Here is a 21,501-nt window from a genome sequence, read left to right on the forward strand (position 1 = left end):
CACATCCAGGGTTGGTGACTCAACCACCTCCCTGGGGAGCCTATTCCAGTGCTTAACAACCCTTACTGTAAAGAAGTGTTTCCTGATATCCAACCTAAACTTACCCTGGTGCGACTTGAGGCCAATTCCCCTCAAACTGTCACCTGTCACCAGTGAGAAGAGACCAACCCCGCTCTCGCTGTAAGTACCTTTCAGGTACTGGAAGAGAGCAATACAAAATCTTAATGTTGAGGCTCGTATTCTAGCTTCTAACATTGGTCTTTGATTTTGATGCTTACAGGGTCTCCAAGTGGAAAGCACATAAAAGAAGGGGAAGCACTGGTCTGGTAGGTATTTGGTGACATCTGCGTGGTTATAACCGAATGCTTTATGAAAGCAATGGACTAAATTTTGTAAGAAAATGTACTGAAACAAAGCTTTTGCATGAAATCTGATAGTAAGCTATGAAGGATGTTGTGCTGTTGGTTGTTTTTTTGTTTTGTTTTGTTCTGGTATGTGTCATATTTTATGGTAGACTCTTCATAATTAGCTAAGCCAGAGGCAACCTAGATGAGCTGCTGCAAGTGGGTAAATGCCAAATTGATATCACTGTATGGAAAGGGAATAAGGTGTCCAATGTCAGTGAAGGAACCTGGGAGTACACACTCCCAAGTGGATGTACCTTGCAATTTTGTCTGCCAAATATTTTTCCACATGTGTCAGAAGTAGTAAGTTGGTGTCAGGTATGAAGAACTGTACTATGCATTTGATCTTTTCTATGTTTCTCATACCTTAGAAGGAAGTAAAATTCTCTCTGTTTAAAAAGGATAGCAAATGCGAAGTGCTGGGGTACTTCTCTCCGACTGACTTGGGAGACAGAGCTGGTGTTCATACAGTTGGGGGCATGAAAGATGAGTTAATCCTACATCAGTCTTCTGGTCAGATGGTTTTTTCGAAGAACAAGAGAAACCCAGCACTCTCTTAAACATTGCTACTTGAAGAGAAAAAAAGAAATCCCTTTCAACAGATAAATGTCAAACATGACCATTGCACTGTATGATGCCAGTCATATAAAGAAGATCATGATGTGGAAAGCTTATGTAAGTCAAACTGAGTATAATGGCTTTCCAAAGTTTTCATATCCCAAGTAGTGTTGAAGATTTTTCACTTCACTGAACTTGATAGTGTCAGAATTCTGCTTTATTTTTACTTACACAGCAAATATTTCTCAAAATCTATTTAGCCATCTTGAACAAAGGTCATTTCTTTTCCCATCCCCTTCAGAGCATTTTGGGATTTTTTATATCAGTTGTTGCTTTAGCGTAAAACTCTTTGGATGTTAAACTTGCCTGAGAGATGTAAGTCTTTGAGCTGGCATGTTGTTTCACTGCAAACGAAAGCCACAGTCCAACAATTTAGATTTAAGCACATTGAATTTTGGAGAGAAAATTCCTTCCCAGAATTTGGGAGTCGCCCCAGCAACTCGCATGCCATGCATGCCAAGTGGATGAGGAAGGGTAGAAGCTGAATTGAGAGGATTGCATTGGGAGACCTGAAAGTTAAATAACTTAACAATAGCTGAAAAATGAACTTTCTTAGATAGCTTTAAAAAATGTTTCCTAATAAAAAATACGGTGAATGCAGTTGCTATAGCTACTTGGGGGGCTTTGATGGAGAACTTTTTGAGATGCTTACTGTTTAGTTGTAGACAAATGCGTAGTTCTTCTCACTCTGAGGATTCAGCATCACCTTGTGTTTGGCTTCTCTCCTAGAGAATTTAAGCTGCCACTAGTAAGCAGCCACAGTGTCTAGAGTTTCTGGACAGCATATAATAAGTGATGTGCTATGATCTTGTGAATTTATTTATTTTTTCTTTTATTGCACAAATGAAACACTGATGTTTAATTTCTAATTTGCTTCTTACTTGGGGCTCTTTTTGGGTTAGGGAATGACTCGGCATTGTGGAGTTTCATGTTTGCCTTTATAGCAAAAATTTTGATTTTTTTAATGCATTACTTGAGCATAACAACTCACTCTGGACCCCAAAAACAAGGAAGAGTTTTAGTTTAAAGTATGACCATTTGAGGATGCTAAAAAGAGAAAATTAATAGATTCATTCTGGAGTTTCAGTATGTTGGACGATGGGAACTGAACAACTGTCTAGTTGTGGTGCAGGACTCACTTTTGTCTCATAAATCAAGACTGAAGGCTTTCTAGAGCAGTTAATAGAGCAGTCAATGTACTGCATCTTTTGTACAAGATGTAAATAACATACTGGTTTTTAAGTACATTTTTGGACTTATGTTTTGCAGGAGGTCAGACTGCACATAATTCTCCCTCATCTGTAATAAACTCTAAATAAAAATTTTTCTTTGAATACATCAACGTGACTGTCACAATCTTTCATTCATTAAATTTGGCCTTCTGCATACCCATGGAATGCAGGAGCTGTAACTTTTTTTATCCAGTAAGAAGCAGACTGTCAGCCATACTAACACATAAACAAAAGAGCAAAACAAGCACAATCTCACAATATTTTTTCATCCTTTTAAATAATTGAAATAAGAAGATATGCTCAAAATACTTGAAAAGAGGCAACATCTTTATTAAAACTGTTACTCTTCAGAAAACTACCACACTGGAAATTTTGCTTTTCTGTATATGGAGTGAATTCATGTGCATCTCTTCCTATCACTATGGTACATTTGTACTTTTGCACATTCCTCTGTATGAGAAGAGCAAAGGAAAATGCTTGCTACTTGGTGGGGAAAGAGATCCAGTAACAAAAAAAATCCTGGAAAAGGTCAAGGAACTTTGCTTTATTTTTTTACCTTTGTTTTTATTGATGATCTGCCCTCAGGTAACCTCAATTTTGTCCTTCTACTCAAATCTGCCTTTTTAGCACAGTTTTATCATTTTGGAAGAGATACTTCAGAACTGAGATGTGCTTCTTCAGTTCCCCATTAGACAGACTTCCTACTTCAACAGTTTACACCCTCTGCATCTGAACTTGCTAAAATTTCCTATTATTGGTATTCATGTGTTTGTAGTTGATGCTTTTGGCTGGCTTTCTTATGTCACCTTGACCAGACAGATATCTGTTGAAATAACAGTACCTAAATCTTTACTGTTTGTCTAGCTGCCTTTATTGCCTTTGGGAAAAATAAGCACTTCTTGTACGTAGTTCATTTATTTTACTCATCTCTTTAGGAAGATGTAAAATCAATCTGGCTATGGATTTTTTTGTTTCTTGTGAACTAGAAGGGGAACCCATCCTTAGTAGCTGAAGTATGAAAACACATACAGTGTTAGGCATCTACAGTCTGAATTTTGATTAGATAAATTGGATACAATGAGACTTGAGGTGATTATTCCAGTCAGTGTCAGAATTATTGACCTGACCCTTTGCTAGCTCTTGCCTGAAGCACAGAAAGGCAGACTGAGCTGTTGTGCAAGACTGGAAGGTATTGGCCTTTCTTGTAAAGTGATAATTCTTCAGCGTCCATCATTCCCTGGTGGGAGAGCTGTGTGTGGGCTGTAGAACACAAATTTTTGTCTCTTTTCCTTTCTGTGGGAGTGGCAGTGATGGTGACGGCCCTTCATGGAAGAAAATGAGAGTAATGTATGCATTGTCTGGCTAAAGTTCTTTTCTGTTTCATTGACAGCTTCTGAATCTTAATTTGCTAATTTTTTTTGTCTCCATCAGTACTTGCCTGTTGTTCTTATTCACAGCCTTGGAAACATGAAAGCTAAGAAAAGGAGCAAACATGAAGCTCTGCTGTAGCTCTTCCGGCAGGATCCTGTCAGGATTCATGGACAGTAGCTTTTTTCCTATTGCATTCGGAAACTTGGGGAGGGAGGAGTGAAGTGTGTCTTATCTCAATCTCAGACTTATGATCCTTGTAATTCTGCTTTTGCTTGATTCTTGTATTTGATTTGTATTTGATTCTTGCCTATTTGTCCTCTGTTAATGATGGCCACAGTGCTGGACAGAAATTCCTGAAATGTCAAGGATATGTTGTTCAACTTGCCTTGACTCAAAGTTGATGCTATCTTAATGCTGTGCCTCTTATTTCTCTTAATTTAAAGAAGTGCACTGTGATGGTGAAGACAACTACGTTTCAGACCAATGTGGTCAGGGTAGTTGTGTCTTTCATTCCTAGCCCCAACACCTTACATGGCTGAGAGCAGTATTTGAGATTAGAGCTAGAAGATTCTTGGGGAACATTTAGGCAGCCTTTAATTCTCCATAAAACCTCCTAAAAACACCTAAACTGATTTCATGTTACCTTCCTGCTCTGCTCCGCACTGGTGCAGCCTCACCTTTAGCACAGATTTGCAGATTTGGGTGCAACAGTATGAGAAGAACATAAAACTATTAGAGAGCAAGGAAGGAAATGAAAATGGTGAAGGGTCTAGAGGGCAAGATGGATGAGGAGCAGCTGAAGTCACTCAGTTTGAACAGTAGAGCAGAGGAGGCTGAGGGGAAGCCTCATGGCAGCCTACAGAGAATGGTGGGCATGGAACAGGCTCCCCAGCAGTGGTCATGGCCCCAAATTGCTGGAGTTCAAGGAGCACTTGGACAACGCTCTCAGATGTAGAGTCTGTTTCTGGGTGCTCCTGTGTGAAGCTAGGAGTTGGTCTTGATCCTTGTAGGCTCCTTCCAATTGAGATATTCTATGATTCTGTGATTAAGTTTGAGTTCTGTTGTTGGACTTCATCAGAGCTGAGTGCCTTGAGGGATTTTAGCTACACATTATGAGAAATAAACAGTAGCAATCCTAAGTGGGTTCCAGTCCTGTTTTGTGTTTCAGGCTAGTATCCCAAGTGCTTTGCTACCATGAAAATTATCTGTGAATTGCTTTCTACCCCTAGGCCCCTCTGCAACAGGGAGGCAAAGAATGACCTTCTCTAAAATTTGTAGAGGGAGAGAGTTATAAAGTCATTGAATCATAGAATCATAGAATAATTTGAATCAAAAGGGACTTTTAAAGGTCTCATAGTTCAATCTCCTACACTGAACAGGAACGTCTACAGATAGATCAGGTTGCTTAGAGTCCCCTCCAGCCTAACCATGAATGTTTCCAGGGATGAATCATCTACCACATTTCTGGGCAACCTGTTATAGTGCTTCACTACCCTTAATGTAAAAAAAAATAATCCCTATATCCATTAAGCTGCATTCTTTGTCTCTTCAGCTGCACTTCTTTCTTGTGTTTTAATAGAGAGGTGACAATGCATGTCCTCAAAGAGCATGGAGTTACTCAGATGGATGGATTTCTGGTAGTGGATCCTTCAAAGGGAATAAGGCATTACAAATGTCGAGTGAAGTGTGAAAGCATCAGGGGAAAATATGAGATTGCAACCCTGCTATCTGCACCTTCCCATGTAGTGACAGGTGTCTCCTGGTGTTACTGCCCCTTGTCACTGATCTTTCACTTTTGCTAGGGTGTTTGTGTCTTCAGGAGAGTCTGAGTTCCATTTAAAAGGCCAAGATCGTGAAAACTGCATAATGAAAAGACTGTAGTACAATATCTCATAGTCAAATGTAGCCATTATTTTTTTGCACAAACTTTCAGGAAATTAGATGGCTATTAAATTGTCAGAACAAGTGGAGGAGGGATTCATCCACATAGTATGAGTAGGAGGCAAATGTATTCTTGTATTTGGGAAATTTTCTGTCATGTGGACATTTCAGCAGAAGCATTGGGGAATTGGTGGGTGAGAGTGTGGTATACTACAAATTAGTGTAGCTCTTTTATTAACCCAAGGAGTATGAAACAGTTGACATCAGCTCATTTCTGAAGCTTTTACAGATTCTAGTAATCTTTATCCATGCCGTTAACATAATGCATAGGGCAAGAAGTACAAAGCATTCTTCATTGGCCTCAGTAGGATTTCTGGGAGATACATTCATCATGCTCCTCCCTGTTAGAATATATGTTGCTTATTTTCCAGATTTAGGCTATTACCACCATCCCAGTTCCTGGCTCCGGCTCTGTTAGCTGACTATATAAAGCCATGACATATGGGTCTTTTTACTAACATAATCCTGTACTGTGCTAAAAAAAAAAAAATATTAGATTTCACTTCAGGAGTTGGAAGAACTTCCATGAGGATATAAAAAGCAGGAAATGGGCCCCTCTATGAGTAGAGCACTCCTCATATTGAATAGCCTCAAGGAGCTCAGTGTTAAAGGCTTCTTCCTAGTAGTTAATATGGGCTGGAACCTCTCTGTCTGCGCTTGAGAGGAAATGGGATTTGTGGGTCTTTGCCCATGTAGGTTACAGGGCTTAGGACAAAGGACTGGAGTTCTGTGACCCTGATTTTTTTTTGTGTAAAAAAATCATTGTGCTCCACATATATGGCAGTGAGGTTGTACTGGGGACAAGCTCAGGATTTTGAAAAAAAACATTTTTACAGTTCGAAATATTTGCTTCCTCTGTGGGCATCAGTTTGGTCTTTGCCTTGCTTACGTCAGTTCTCATTAAGCTGGATATCCATTACACCAATGACAGTAAAATTAGATATCTGAATTGGGCTTCTCATGAGGATTACAGTGTTATCTGTAATCCTGATTTGCTGGCACTCTGAATTACATGCAGATGTTGGACTTTCAATTGTAGGGTGTGTGTATACTGTAAACCCTGACCAAGTGGCAGCACAAGACACATTTCATGTGGTAAGTTAATAAAATATAGGTGAGGAAATATGGAGAAGGCTTTCTAACAGCCAGGGTGCCATGGAGTCATAATTGGGATGGATGAGCTCCCTTATTGAGAGACCTAGTTTGGACTACTGGTTCAATTGTGTGAGTGCAGCTTGTTTGTAGGAGAGATAACAAGGAAAATTTGGGAATGGTGATATGGATTTGGAGGTACCTAGGCACAGGCTTCAGGATTTCAGAGATTATGTCACAGAAACTTTTTGTGTCAGGTTAGTTTTTGGTTTTCTAAGCCAGTCAATAGAAAGACTCCTAACGTTGATATGCAAAGGTGTAATTCAGATTTGGAGTTACTGTCTCTGAACAAATCACTATAAAGTTATAAATGGAGTAATTGCACCAAGGCTTTAGCCTGCAGATACTGCATAGCTGCAGCAGGCAAAAATACATTGCAAAGTGCTCACCTAGTACTTACGGCGTTTTAGAATTGCAGCAATTTGGCAGGCAACCAGTAATAGCTTGTTTTAAATAGTCTGTGGTAGGTGCTTTTACAAAGGAATCAGTTTGAAAGATGCATGATCTAAGCATAGGTTAAGGAGTCAGAAACCATTGAATTCCAGTTGTGACCTTCTCTCAGGTTTCCCCAGAAGTGCATATGCAGTCTTATGGAGGTTAAAATAACGTTTCTAAGTTTGCAAAGTGGAACATGCAGAAATTAGAAAATGCTCATGCCGAGTTAATCCAGTCTCTTTTGGAGTATGCTATATGACTCTTTTAGACACTTTCTTACCCTTCTCTGTGTATTTTTTCCCATTCAATTTCTGTCTTGTTGAGTCTCCCGGACAGGCACCGATCACATACCAAGTAGTTATTTATTAAATTTCTCCTCCTTATTGTTTGATATAGAATTTATTTGTTGTACAATCAAACTCCTTTCCAAATGCATTGATATTAATCATTCACCGGAACCTGTAGTTCCAGCACCAAGTACTTCAGAGGAGTAAGAGTTCAGCTGAGGCAAACAAAGCTGAGTTTGAGTGCTCTACTGATGTTTCCTCAGCACTCCATTTAATCTGCCATCAAAATGACAGATCTCTTTGGCTAGCAGTCGTAGTAATCATCTCTATACTACTGATATGTTTTTTTGGGATCAGTGTAGAAGTTGCTCTTGAGATGTGATAGTGAAAAAGGAGGGAAGAAACTCTTCAGTTCCTGCAGCACTGGCAATACTTAAAGACTGGGGATCTGTTGGCTCTCAGGGTATGTGGATGTCCCCATCCAACAAGCTGCAGAGATGCGGACAGTCTCCTCTCAGTTTCAGCAGACTTTTATCAGTTTCAGTTGTTGTTAAACACAGCTGGTAGGGACAGGCTTTAGTGGGCCTCGTGATGATGGGTTGCCCGTTGGACTAGATGACCTTAGTGGTCTTTTCCAACTTTAACGGTTCTGTGATTCTATCAACAAAGTACCTCAGGAGCAATGCTGGTGTTAGCAGAAGATTTTCTGCTTTGTTCATATGGATTTTGAAATAATGCTTGCTGAAATCAGTGGCCCTTTTTTCATTAACTGCAGTTGGCTTTGGATCAGGACTGAGAAGGTTTACATCTACCAGAAATGCTGCTGGATGATTTCTTTAAAAAGCATTGAACTAAGATATATGATGGCATGGGCAGATCGAGGGAGAGAAAGTCCATTTCTCTTTTATATCGTCTCCTTCCTGCTCATATCAGCAATAATTTAGATAATTAAATTGCTTAGTTCAGTAGTTGGAGCAGACATGATCAGCAAGCTGACTCTACTAAGACATCAGATGCATCAGTGTTCTGTGGTTTTTTTGTTTGGTTTTGTTTTTTTCCTTTTTGCGTGTATGTGTAAAGCTTTATAATTGGATACTGCCTTTTTCACCCTAGGCTAGCTGCTTCTTCAGAGGAGCATACTAAAGACATTTGAAATCACACTCTAAATGCCCGCATGGGAAATTTATATGGCATACAGTGAAGGTTCAGTGGCAGCAGACAAATGGGTAAAATGAAGCAAAAAGTATCAGCAGTCCCCTTTGACTTTAACAGTAGGATGCACAGGTCAGTTTTGGGGTTTAGTAAGACATATCCTCCAGTATAAGCTCAGATATGCTAAAGAGCACACCGAAGTCCAAAACTGGGTGTGCTTTTTACATTCAGACCTTAGTCACTGTTCCTTACACCACCCCATAGGGTCTTTGAACTTTTGCTCCCATCAGGTAGGAGTGTTATTAAATCACACCGCTGAAATTCTCATGTTAAGGCTGACATTATTTTGTGGGCTGTTTTTTTTTTGTTTGTTTATTAATACAATTTTGTGACTGACTCACTCCTCTAAAGGATGAAAGAGATCACAGAAATTGACCTTTTTTTTTTTCTTTTTTTTTTTTTTTTTTTTTTTCCTATCTTTAATTCACGAGGGTTTTAGTACAGATGACATTTCTCAAACCAGGACAACAGTGGCTGGGTGGGCTGAGGGAGGGAATATCTGGTACTTGTGCTTAAATCACTCACTCTAGAAATACTGTTAAGTTTTCTGCTCTGCCACGTTCCTTACAAATGTCTCTTTTTTTCCCTTTATTTTTTCAGAATACCATTTCTAAGCACACGCTTTTGCTGCTTTCATACAATTTGCCCTCCTCATCCCTGAATTATGATGATGTGAAGGTATTATCTGAGAATCAGGCTCAAACAAATCCCTGTATGTCCCTTCAGCATCACACTCAGATAGGACAAAGACAGAGAGAGCAGGACAGAAAAATGCATCATATTATTCACAAAGGAAGAGGGGCTTTATTTTACAAATAAACTGATGTGAGGATATTCTTTCATTTTTATTCAATCAGGAAAAACGAACAGAACAAAAAAATTCAATCACAATAATATTCAGCTCAGCTGTTCATTTTGGTTCAGGATGTGTATGTGATGCTTTGGACAAGGGTTCTGCTCCCAGCCTCCATAAGGATCAAGAAGACAAAACAGCATCTCTTAAAATGCGGTAGTGCAAGAGAAGCCTGACAGTGAGCAAAAGAGTAAAGTGATTTTGAGATGAGAATACTGAATTCTCCTTCATCATTTTTTCTTTTTTATATACTTATATATATTTTCAATTTTGCAAATATTTGCCAAAATGAGTTTATTTATTGTTCAAGAACAGACAGGCCTTACCACGGATGCTCACCGACCTAGAACTCTATACCACTCCTCCAAAAAAGCAGTAGCAAAGTTAAATGTTGTATAGAGCTTGTGTCCATCTTCTGCATATTGTTTGTTCAGCTGTGAGGCTGTACAAATAGTTTGGTCCTGTGCCTGTATTTTAAGCACGAAGAGCTCACTTTAACATTTACCAGCCTTCTTTTCAGCCTGGATACCATTTCCACATCATTTTTGCATGCAGTCAGATTTATTCATTCATTTATTTCCCATTAAACTATTAAAAATGGGACCTTGGGCTTGGAGTCTACCAACTCAGTCGTAATAGGGTTTGTCATTTCTTTTTGCAGTATCAGCTAATACATGTAAACATGTCACAAAGTAATCTGACAGTGAAGTCTGAAAAATAATCAGAAAAAAAAGAGGTGTTTTTAACAGATGCACACTGACTTATGCCACATTGTCTGTCCCACGAACTGTCCCATTCTGGGCACTTTTTGAACAGTTTCTCCTGAAATGGGACATAGATATTGGTCAGCTTCTGGAATCACAGACTGGGCTCAGTCTCACAGTGGTGAACTGAAATGGAGGAGAAATACTGCACAGAACCTCTCATGAGAAATGCCTTTTCTCCAACCTTTCTTCTAACACCTCTGAAAACTGTTGATGTGGATGGGGCAATTTTATCTTCCTGAAACATCCATTCGTAAATAGGTTGAAAGTTAAGAGACTTGGTTCAATTCTGCATGGTATAAAAATGGATAAAATAATGTATTTTGGCCTGAGTGCAATAATAACACTGAACCACAAATGCATATTAAAGCCACCACAGTTTATGATTCTAGATTTTAAGCAGATGTTCTGGTTTAATTTGCATTTCTCCTCCCCTATTTTTAGGCTAAATGACTGTTCTGAGATACTTTTCAGCATACATAAGACAGCAATGAGCTACTGAAGTGTTTTAGCTAGAGTGGGGATGAGTGACTCCTTAAAAACACTTTTCTCATGTCTGGTCATATATGTAGCCCTTCTGCCCCAGCAGAAGTGGATAAAGTGAAGCCTGCCCACCAAACTCCACATCTTTGCCTTTCAAGCTGGCATGCATCCATCCTGCTGCTGTTCTACTGAGTGACACCAGCTGGTGTGGTCTTTTCCATTTATCCTAGCCTTGTATGAGTTAGCAGCTGGCAAAGGCTGTTTTTAATAATGTATTTATAAAACTTTGCTGCCGTGCAAGCCCAGACACACAGAAATGACGTTTGAGCTCTCAGCGCTGAAAGTGCAGAATGCCCCATGGCAGATCTGGTTTCCCATCTCTCCCTAAATGCCAGAAACCAACATTTCCTAGGAAAAAAAAACCTTGGGCTGCAGGCTCCCATAGCTATTTAAAGTTGCCTGCCCGATCCCTCCACAGGCGGCTGCCTGATTGGTATTTCTGTAATGTGTTTATTTAGAAGGAAATTCTAACTACTACTGTAGGGGAATGGTGATATTTTAATGCCCTTTTTACCTTGCAACCTTTTCTAGCAAGCTCTGTGAGAACCTTACTGTCTCACAGAGACACTGTCTGGTTGAGGTGTAAACTACAGCACCTGCCTGTGCTCTTTGGACTTAGGGATGGTGCTTAAATAAAGCACTTTGCTTTTTGGATCTTATCTAGCATTTATATTCCACTTCTGGCAGATGCTTCCAACTTCTTATTTGTAGAGCACACAGTGTATTCAGTACCTTATTTGTGTCTGCATATGATAAAGACCTTTGAAAATACAGGAGCCTGCATTTTGTACTGAGAATAAAAATTTATAGGTACAGGAGGCTTTCCCTTTTATATTTCCTAAACCAGAATGATTTACGATTTATTTCTGAGAGACGTAGTAGAGATTGACCCATTTTTTGACTGATCAAGACTGTACGTGAACAAATGCTGACACCTCTATGCTTTTTGTTCGTGATTCCTCAGAACCGTATTGCTTTGCAGAGAAATTTCCTAGAATGCATAATCAGCCCTACAGCAATGATCTATAGTGTACAGTGTTCCCTTTATGCCTTCTTTACACATCAAGGGGAAGAAACTGATGTGCATGTTAAAAGAGAGAGAAAGCTGAAATTCTTTAAGAAAATGAACCAAGAAATCTGTACACTAAAGAGTGAAAGATGGAAGCAGGAGCTGAGAACAACTTTTCCAAAATGATTCCTCAGGCATTAAGAGCTGCAAAGTGGAAACTATTTTCCCTTGCAAATGTGGAGTTTAGTACATTAAAGTGCAATGATTTCATGATTCTCATAGTAAAAATTAATTTTTAATATTAAATAAATGATTAAACAGTAAGAAAGGATTTAGATTGGTGTTAGAAAATGTAGCTGTACTTGACATGGCTTGTTACAGCACTATCTGAATTCTGTGGCTTCAGATAAGGTATATTTGAGACAGTAACCTTAAACTGAAGGTATTCCACTTGAGCTTTTACATTTCTTACCTAAATAGTTGAAAGATATATTTTGAAATTGGTGAGTTTATGACTATGGACATGGACAGCAGCAAGCACGTATAGGAAAACATCCATGTGTTTTTAGTGTTCAGCATTTCTGAGGCTTGGGAACTGAAAGCAGCCATAGGCGAAGTGGCAATGTGTGTGATTTGCAGTGGGCTGTATCCCAGCTCCTCGTCTTGTATCTCCTAATGATGAATATGTGGGAGGACCATGTCAAGAATAGTTTCCACTCCAGTGCGTTGATTGTGCAGTTGGCAGTGAGCTCAATTAAAGTATAATAATCTGGTAATCTTTCTCCTTTTCCACTCAGGCTGCTGCACACTGAATAGAGTCAGTGAAAGGCTATAGCATTTGAAAAGTAGGTGAACTTCTTGCCTCTTTGTCTGAGTGGTTTGTGTCTCGTCAACAAAATGAGAAGCGGAAGAGACAACTCCCCAAAACCATGCTCCCATGCCTTGCATCATTACTTTTGTTTGCTTTTCTGTGAGATAACACTTGCTCTTTATTTTCCTTGATAGGCCACAGATTGGATTTCTAGAGAGCTTCCCACCACGGTGAAAAGACAAGCTGATGTGAGAAAGGAGATATGTCTGTTATGGGAAGATGCCATTTACTCTGTCTCCTTCTTTTCACACTTGTGTTCAGTGAGGAGAGAACTGAGGCACAGAGAGCAGGTATGCACCATTCCACTCCTGTTAAATAGTGGCTGGGGCTTTTGCAAGACTGAGATGCTATCACTGTTATCATTGTAGGAAGAAAGCAATAAAAAAGCAAGCAAGATCCCCTGGTGTCCAGGGGATCAGGCCCAGCCAGCATGGGTTCATGAAAAGCAGGTTGTGCTTGACCAACCTTGTCTCCTTCTATGACTGGGTGACCAGTCTGGTAGATGAGGGAAGGGCTGTTGATGTAGTCTACCTAGACTTCAGCAAAGCCTTTGACGCGGTCTTTCACAGTATTCTGCAGAAACTGGCTGCCTGTGGTCTGGACAGGTCTACTCTTCTTTGGGTAAGAAACTGGCTAGAGGGCCGTGCCCAGCAGGTTGTGGTGAATGAAGTCCAGCTGGCGACCCGTTTCAAGTGGTGTCCCCCATGGGTCGGTACATGGGGCCCATCCTGTTTAATATCTTTCTAGATGACCTAGATGAGGGGATTGAGTGCACCCTCAGTAAGTTTGCAGATGACACCAAGCTGGGAGGTGGTGTCGATCTGCCTAAGGGTAGGGAGGCCCTTCGGAGGGATCTAGATAAGCTGGATCACTGGGCTGAGGTGAATGGGATGAGAAGAAAAAAAAAGGAGAAAAAAAAAGGAGTTTTTAGACGTTCTTTTAGTCTGAGGAATTGCTGCTTTAAAGAGATGTTACGTGATCTGCTCAGGCTGGAGAAGAAAAGGCTCTTGGGAGATCTCACTGTAGCCTTGCAGTATTTAAAAACAGCTTATAAGCAGGAGGGAGACTGACTCTTTTCATGGTCTGGTAGAGACAGGACAAGGAGGAACAATTTTGAACTAAAAGAGGGGAGGTTTAGATGAGGCTTTAGGCAGAAATTTTTTCTCAAAGGGCAGTGAGTCACTGGCACAGAGAAGCTGTGGATGCCCCATTCTTGGAAGTGCTCAAGGTGCCAGACTGGATGGGGCCCTGTCCAACCTGATCTAGTGCCTGATTTAATGGTTGGCAACCATGGTCATGGCAGAGGTGTTGGAACTACACAATCTTTGCAGTTCCTTCCAACCCAAGACATTCTGTGATTCTTTGTTTTTATGATTCTACGATTTTTGTAAGTCTTTTAGTATCAAGTTTCAAAGGAATGACTACTTATTAACAAATAAAAAGTGAAATGTCATCTTTTCTAGTTCTAGTGGATCAGTTACAGAAAGGAAGTACTGCTTATAATTTCATTATATAATTATGTTAAATAATTTTGGTCTTATGGCTTGTTTGTGAGCTATTTATAATGGCAGTGTAGCAAAATGGTTGAGCCAGTGTCTGAACAGGTGACTACAACTCTTGGAATTGTGGTTCCGGAGAGCATTCCTGTAATTAAAAAACTGAAAGTTCACTTTCTATGAATTATGTCCCATATTCCCTTAAAGTGAACTGTTTCTGCCAGTAAACAACATTGTAATAGCATTCTTGGAAAACAATCAATTTTACCTAGCAGTGGACAATGCAGTAATAAAAATGCAGATTCATACTTACTAAAAGCTTTTCTGCAGCATTTAATCTCACTGCCATCAGCAAAGAATGACTGACTTTAAGAAAAGGATCCTGAAAGACCATATTTTTCTGCAATGCTGCCTGAATAGGCATCACCTCGTTTTAAGGCTCATTGCCCTTGAACAGCGATAGCATGGATTCTTTCTGTTCTGTTTGTTTTTAAAGTACAGTCATCTCATCTGCTGAAAGTCATTAAAATGAACAACGGGAAGCTCTTTACTTTGTGGGTTTTATAGTTAAACCTTTATATTTTGTGGTTAGTCTCAGTTAATATTCTTTCAGAAAGCAGAGATTAACAGTGATTTTTTCTTTCATTATGGAAATCAGAGATTTCTTGCTTAACTTTTTCTGTTACATCCTTTATATTCTGCAAGAAGCAAATAGAACTATACTTGGCAATCTAGCCAATATACATGGGTGCAATGTAATTGGCATTTCATAATACAAAACCATATTTTCCATCATCTTCACACTCTCTTTGCTGAAGAGAATTACTGCAGTCTCTGTGCAGCAGCTTCCAGGTAGCTGCTCATGCTGCTGATATATCCAGACAGATCCTTCCTGCTTTGTGGTTACAATCAAGGATTTCCTCTTTTATAAAATTCCATCACAAAACATGATCCCATATGGACAAGTTGTTTTTAACATGACTTCAATCCCATATGGGCAGGTTGTTCCCTTTGTCACAGAAAGAACAGCAACACCTGGCTCAGGTTTCTGGCATGTCCCCTGTATCAGAAGTAAACGCAGCAACAGATGATGCTCATTTTTCATCATCCATAATGTACCAAGTATATGTTCAGCCTCTCTCAAAGCTATCATGTAGTATTGTGAGCATTGCTCTACAGTGTTGTAATGTCTGACTGTAATGCTGCTTCTCTTATTTGAAGGCAAGTTCTATTCATGTTACTGAGCCATCCACACACTCCTTTGCAGTGCAGGAGCTGTTGTAAGACTCCTGTCCTTTGTAGGGCAGGTGCACAACATTAAAATGATCAATAGCATCAAAACTAATATTTGAAATGTAAGCTCAAACGTGGGAGAAGACTTTGTGACCTTAGGCTCCGATATCAGAATTCTGTGAAGACATGCTAACAGTATCATACCCATCCACCTTTGGATAGTGTGTTTCATACTTCTATTCACTGAGGTGGCTGTCATGCAAGTACTTGGATACCTCCATATTCTTTGGCCTGTAGGGAAAAATGTCCAGTCTTCAACTAACAGCTGGAATGGATGCTTTTACATTAGCATTTTAGATCTGTTAAAGACTGCAGAAAGGAGTGAGTGTTTCCTAAGTGAGATGGCAGGACTGAGGATGTTCAGCCAAGAATCCAGGTCATCAAAGAAGCTGATGAAACAGGTCCGAGATCAATCCAGGAACATGACTCAGCAAGGCATAGTGCAAATGTGGTCTAAAGACAGCAGTTGAGATCAGCCATCTACTGGGCAGATCTGCAGAAGAGAGGCATGTCTGAGGTGATAAGACAAGGGGAAGTGGTTCCAAATTAAAAGAGAAGATATTTACACATAAGAAATCAGGTTTTTTAATAGAAAGTGTGGAGAGGCACCAAAGCTGGTTGCCCAGAGAGGTGGTGGATGCCCCATCCCTGCAGAAGTTCAGGATCAGGCTGGACTGGACACTGTGATTCTATGAGTAAATGTATCTTGATCACTGGTATGTAGAGGTTCAGTTGCTGGAGCCTGGCTGGAACTAATCTGGATGTGAAAACACAGAAATCATATAGTGAGGATGTCACTGACGTATAGAGAGCAGAACTGTTCTCAGTGAGCATACTTTAGAGTCATAACTTTCCTTGACTACTCCCAGATTTTCTGATCATGTGTGTTGATCAGACCAGACCATGGAGGAAGTTAATGTCATGGTTTTGATATTAATAATTAAGTGGTGCGGGCACTTGTATGGACCAGTTCTCTGTCATTAAGCGCTGTATGTGCTTGGTTTTTCACATGTTTTGTCAAATTAGCCTTTTAGGATTGATTCAAACAAGCAGTTGTGCTTGTGAGACGGTGTAGGACAAGAACTAATGCAGAAATGGTGACAGGTGGTTGTGACCCTATATAAATCGACTCTGTAGAGCCTTCAGTCTTGAAGCTGTGTGGCTTGTTAGGCACTACGGTTTATAATGGTAGATTAAATATATGCATGTATATGTTTTTCCAGGTGGCATAATGTTAATATATCTTGGTCATCTCTGGGAATTTTTATGTATATTTTGCCTGCTAGTTTGCATATAGTCAGAGAGAGCTGGAAAACATCTCCTGGGAGATTTATTTTCTTGGCAATCAGCTGACAAATATGTGATCAGTCTGGTTTCATAGGGCAAAAAATCTGCAATTAAAATACATTTGTCTTTCAGATTACACAGGCCACAGATTACAAATATCATGGCTGGTGCCAAAAGGGTGTTTGTAGAGATGAGTGAACTTTTTCAGTATAAAGAAACTGCCCTTTGTTGTCAGGGAAGCCATCCCAGTATTCAGTGAGTCATCCTTTAGTCAATAGTCAATGGCAGAGAGCCTCAAAATCGAAATAATCATGTTATAAAGTTGCTTCACCAAGCTATCATGCTGAGCAGAAGAACTGCTTCTAGCTAAGAATACATAAATCTTAATGTTAACGCAGGAGGGAACATGAAAGCTTCACTACTCAAGGTCAAGATTGGCATAGGGAAGGTCAGAACTGGTCTCTTGAGCTGAAGGTCATTTCAGAGCATTGCCTGAGCAAAGCAACTGCAATGAAGTTTTTAAAAGAGAAAAAATAGCTTCATATACATGCAGATGGTGTAGGTGAAAGATTGAGCAGAGGAAGTTAGTAGTGCAGGAAGAGGAAGGGTATGCATTTCAATGAGAAGTGCATGCTGATCCACTGTAGATCTGAAACAGAAGAAGTGAATCACAAGGCAGAACGGCTGAGAATCTGCACTTTCTCTGCAGAAGAGGGAGAGAGTTTCCTGTCTCCTCAGCATTGCTCACTGAGGAACCATGCCAGTGGAATATTTGTTTTGTCTGATAGTTGTGTTTCAACTTTCCTCAGCAATGTATTCTGCCACTTTTGCAGGTTGCAAGAATGTTCATTATGACCTTGTTTTCATCTTGGACGCCTCCTCCAGTGTCGGAAAAGAAGATTTTGAGAAGGTTCGACAGTGGGTGTCTAACTTGGTGGAAACTTTTGAGATTGGTCCTGACAAAACCCGTGTCGGTGTGGTGCGATACAGTGACAGGCCAACCACTGAGTTTGACCTGGGAAAGTACAAAACCCGTGAGGAAATCAAAGAGGCCGCCCGAAAAATTAGGTATTATGGGGGTAATACAAACACTGGAGATGCTCTCAGGTACATCAATACTTACAGTTTTTCCAAAGAGGCAGGTGGGAGACTTAGTGATCGAACTGTTAAAAAAGTGGCTATCCTTCTGACTGATGGAAGGAGCCAAGATTATGTCTTGGATCCCGCCAATGCAGCTCGTCAGGCTGGAATCAGGATCTTTGCTGTGGGTGTTGGTGAAGCCTTAAAAGAAGAATTGGATGAGATTGCTTCAGAACCAAAGTCTGCTCACGTGTTTCATGTCTCTGATTACAATGCCATTGATAAAATTCGGGGGAAGCTGAGAAGACGTCTCTGTGAAAGTAAGTAGACCTCACAGTTCTTTTACATGAAGAGAATTAGTAGGTTCAATTAACATGTAGGTGTGAAAAGCTCTGATTTTTTCCTTTCATACTTACCTGATTATAATTCTATGCTGATAGCTCTTTATTTTATTGTCTTCTCCTTTCTTCCACTCTGTAAGAAGTCATTTTACTACCTGGCTTGCGTTGAACTGCTTCCATTCTAGGTTCTTCTGCCCAAGTTAGCTTAAAGTATAGATCAGTTTCTAGTGATCAGCTTCTAGCTAGAAAACAGATCGTGAATTCCCTTTTCATTCTTAAATAGTTCAACTGCCTGTATTTTTGGACTAAATGGATTTCATCTGATTTATTCTGACATTGGTGAGAAGGTTGATAATCTTATTTATACCCCAAATTTAGTTAAGCTTGCATGGGAATCTTTGTGTTTTTGTTTTGTTTTTTAATTGAAGTGGGGAAGTTTTTTATTTTGTTTTGTTTTTCTCCTGTCTTTATTAGATTAAAAAAAAGTGCCCTGTATAATCTACTGAGAATAGGAAACAAAAGGAAACTTATTCGTTTCTGTCTTTAAACATCCTAACTCTACTAACGACTAGTGCTCTGCCTAGCAACCCCATAAATCTTGGTGATGTTTTGAGTGGTGTTTAGTAGAGAACAGTGTTCTCTTGTTCTTGGTTTTGCTGCTTTTCAGTGTGTGTTGTGGTCATTTTCAGTTCTTTAGGTCAAATTAATTAGATACTGTTTTGGATCATAGGTCTGAACTTGAAAGACAACAGACGAATCTCTGTGGGTTGCTGTAATGTTGTAATGTCAGTGACCTGGTCTACAGGCTAGGAAGTTGTCTTACTGTCTGCTGGTAGAAACATATCTGGGAAGAAGCGGGTCTTCCAGTTTGATGTTGTGAAGCTCTATTTTTGCTCTCCATAACATTTCTTTGCAAGAAAAATGTGTTAATGTAATGCTCTGTACTTATGAGTGCTTCTTAAATAAAGAGTTGTACTTGTAGACCTAGGTCTGGTGATGTTGCCCCACAACGTCATGATATGACGCTTTTTTGCTGCTTGAATAAAAATGCTTGTAGATGGTGTGAGATACAAGTGAAAATCATGCTGGGTATTCACTACACGTTGCAGATTGAAGGAGCTGAATGTTTCTTCTTGAAAATGTATGTAATTATACACTTATGACCAGAGTGGAATAAAGCAGGGTAAGCCCTTCTTGGTGGATATACTCAGACAACTCAAACAACCTCTTACTGAAACTGCTGAACAACCAAATTCTAATTTTCCTTTGAAAATCTGTCACATTTCTTTTCCAGGAAAACTGTTTTTAGAACTTCTTACCTGTTTGTTGCTTTCTCAAGAAAACATTTGCCCATTTGACAAAGTACAGTGCCATTTGTTTGTGGCTTTCTGAGTCCATGCTACATTCACAAACATGTTCATGTCACTCCTCAATAGATCCCAAAGGATTACTAGGAGCATATTTCATCCATATGTGATAATTATCACTCTCCAAGATGTTTGTTTCCACCTTCACCAGTAGGTTTGGTGTGGAGAAATAAAGCCTCTGAAAGGGTAAATGAAAGGAAAAAGTTTAGTTGTATTAGAAACAGGGAAATTTAAGGAGAAAGCTGACTGCTGTATGGATTGGTTTCTATGGAAGAACAAAGGGAATCGGACAGCCATCAATGAGCATTATTAATTAAAGAGGGAGCAGAGAGAAAGGGAGTTAGGTGAACAAACACGGGGTGGATAATGTTTTGAGGGACATTCAGGCAGAATAATGAAGTGTAAGATAGTTGGCAGTGACACAGGGGAAATAACCATCTGAGTGCATGAGGAATTTGAGAGGAGTGGATCCAGTATAGAAAGGGGAGTTAACAACTAGGGCAGTAAACACAGCTGCCTTAAAGTGTATCAGTCTTTACAGTGGCATGATTACCACATCCACAGCAGTTACAAGAAATAGGTCTGCAAAAGGTGTTCCTAGTGGGTGTTTTTCTGATTCAGAGATCCCAGTGAGATGCTGCAACATCTCTAGATCCTTCATTCCAGCCTTGGTAGAAGACACTTCTACTCAATATCTGGCCTCAATCCTTCTCACTATACTTGGAGCCCGAACCTGTCCTGTATTAGCATAGACACTGGATAACCTTTTTTTATTCTCTGAATAGTGAAGTGGAACTGTTCTGGAGGATGAGAGGGAGCTGGTGCAGAATCCAGTCTCTTCTGGTGCCTGTGTCACTCTTAAATGCTGTTTTAATATGTTGGGAACAGAAGAAGAGTTCACTGTAAGGGCTATATCTTGCACATGTTTAGAAGGTAAGACTTATAATAGATGTTGTGGTTAACAATCTGTAATTTCAATGTGAGAACTCTGAATAAAACAGGAACATACAAACCACTGGTAGGTGGAGAACATGATGAGGGCATATGCCAAGATGCTATTTAGTCTGTGCTGAGATAAAAGGGTGTATCATCAGAGCCAGCCTAGACTTTTAATAGATGCAATCCTCTGTGAGCTCCTGGGAGACATGAATCAATGAGTGGAAATGATAGAGGGGAAATTATTTTGTTGTACTGACCAGTGATGAGATTTCCAGTCTTTTACTACTATATTACGAAATGGGAAGACTTGTGCAGAGTTGCCAATAGAGGATTTCATGCCAACAGCTGTTCATAATCACTTGTCTCTGGTCTCACTGGATGTCTGTCTTAGACACTGTCATCCCATCTTGCTATATCTGACTGAATTTATTGCTAAGAACATGCCATTATGTTCATTTTTAACTTCTTAGCTGCTATTTGATCTTGTGGAAATGAGCAAGACAGAATCAAAAAATAACATGTCTGCTCAGTGAGATGTTGTGGCAGTGGGAGATATTTTTGACAAAAGTCTCCACTATGTTGTGGACTATATTTAGAAGGCAAAAATGGGTGATTCTTTCACAGGACAGCAGGAGAGATGTATTCTGTTAAAAATTCCAGATATGCGTTCTAAATAGAGTTTCTGCTTATATGTTGTTTAGGTAACAACAGGCAGCTATGGAATATTTAAAAATATACTGGCACCTGCTTCTGGTAGGTAAATAGAAGGTTTACGCTTGTCAAACACAGCCAACTGTTTCAGATTCAATACAGGTTTCATCCGATTCTGAACTTGATATGTTAGTGCATATATAAAGCTGTTGACCTGACATAGATCTGGTAGCTCTGGATGTTAACTTCAATAAGAAAGGCATTGCAGTGGTGCCCTAGAACACCCACATGTGGTCAGGGATAATTGTTTCTTAAACAGAATTGATTACAGTGTTCTGGATCCGTTTTTCTGTTG

General features: G+C 39.7%; 1 protein-coding gene across 1 annotated transcript in view; it reads left to right on the top strand.

Moving 5' to 3' along the window:
• The first annotated feature begins 308 nt into the window (after window positions 1-308).
• Window positions 309-21,501, top strand: part of COL22A1 (collagen type XXII alpha 1 chain) — a 211,400-nt gene continuing 190,207 nt past the window's right edge. The window contains exons 1-3 of the mRNA XM_042808661.1: window positions 309-326; window positions 12,827-12,982; window positions 17,602-18,168. Coding sequence (XP_042664595.1) covers window positions 12,895-12,982; window positions 17,602-18,168 — 655 coding nt within the window. The 5' untranslated portion in view covers window positions 309-326; window positions 12,827-12,894. The remainder of the gene's footprint in view (window positions 327-12,826; window positions 12,983-17,601; window positions 18,169-21,501) is intronic.

This window comes from Centrocercus urophasianus, unplaced genomic scaffold (genome assembly GCF_019232065.1).
Source record: "Centrocercus urophasianus isolate 14NV4802_14NV808 unplaced genomic scaffold, USGS_Curo_1.0 seq_11, whole genome shotgun sequence".
NCBI lineage: Eukaryota > Metazoa > Chordata > Aves > Galliformes > Phasianidae > Centrocercus > Centrocercus urophasianus.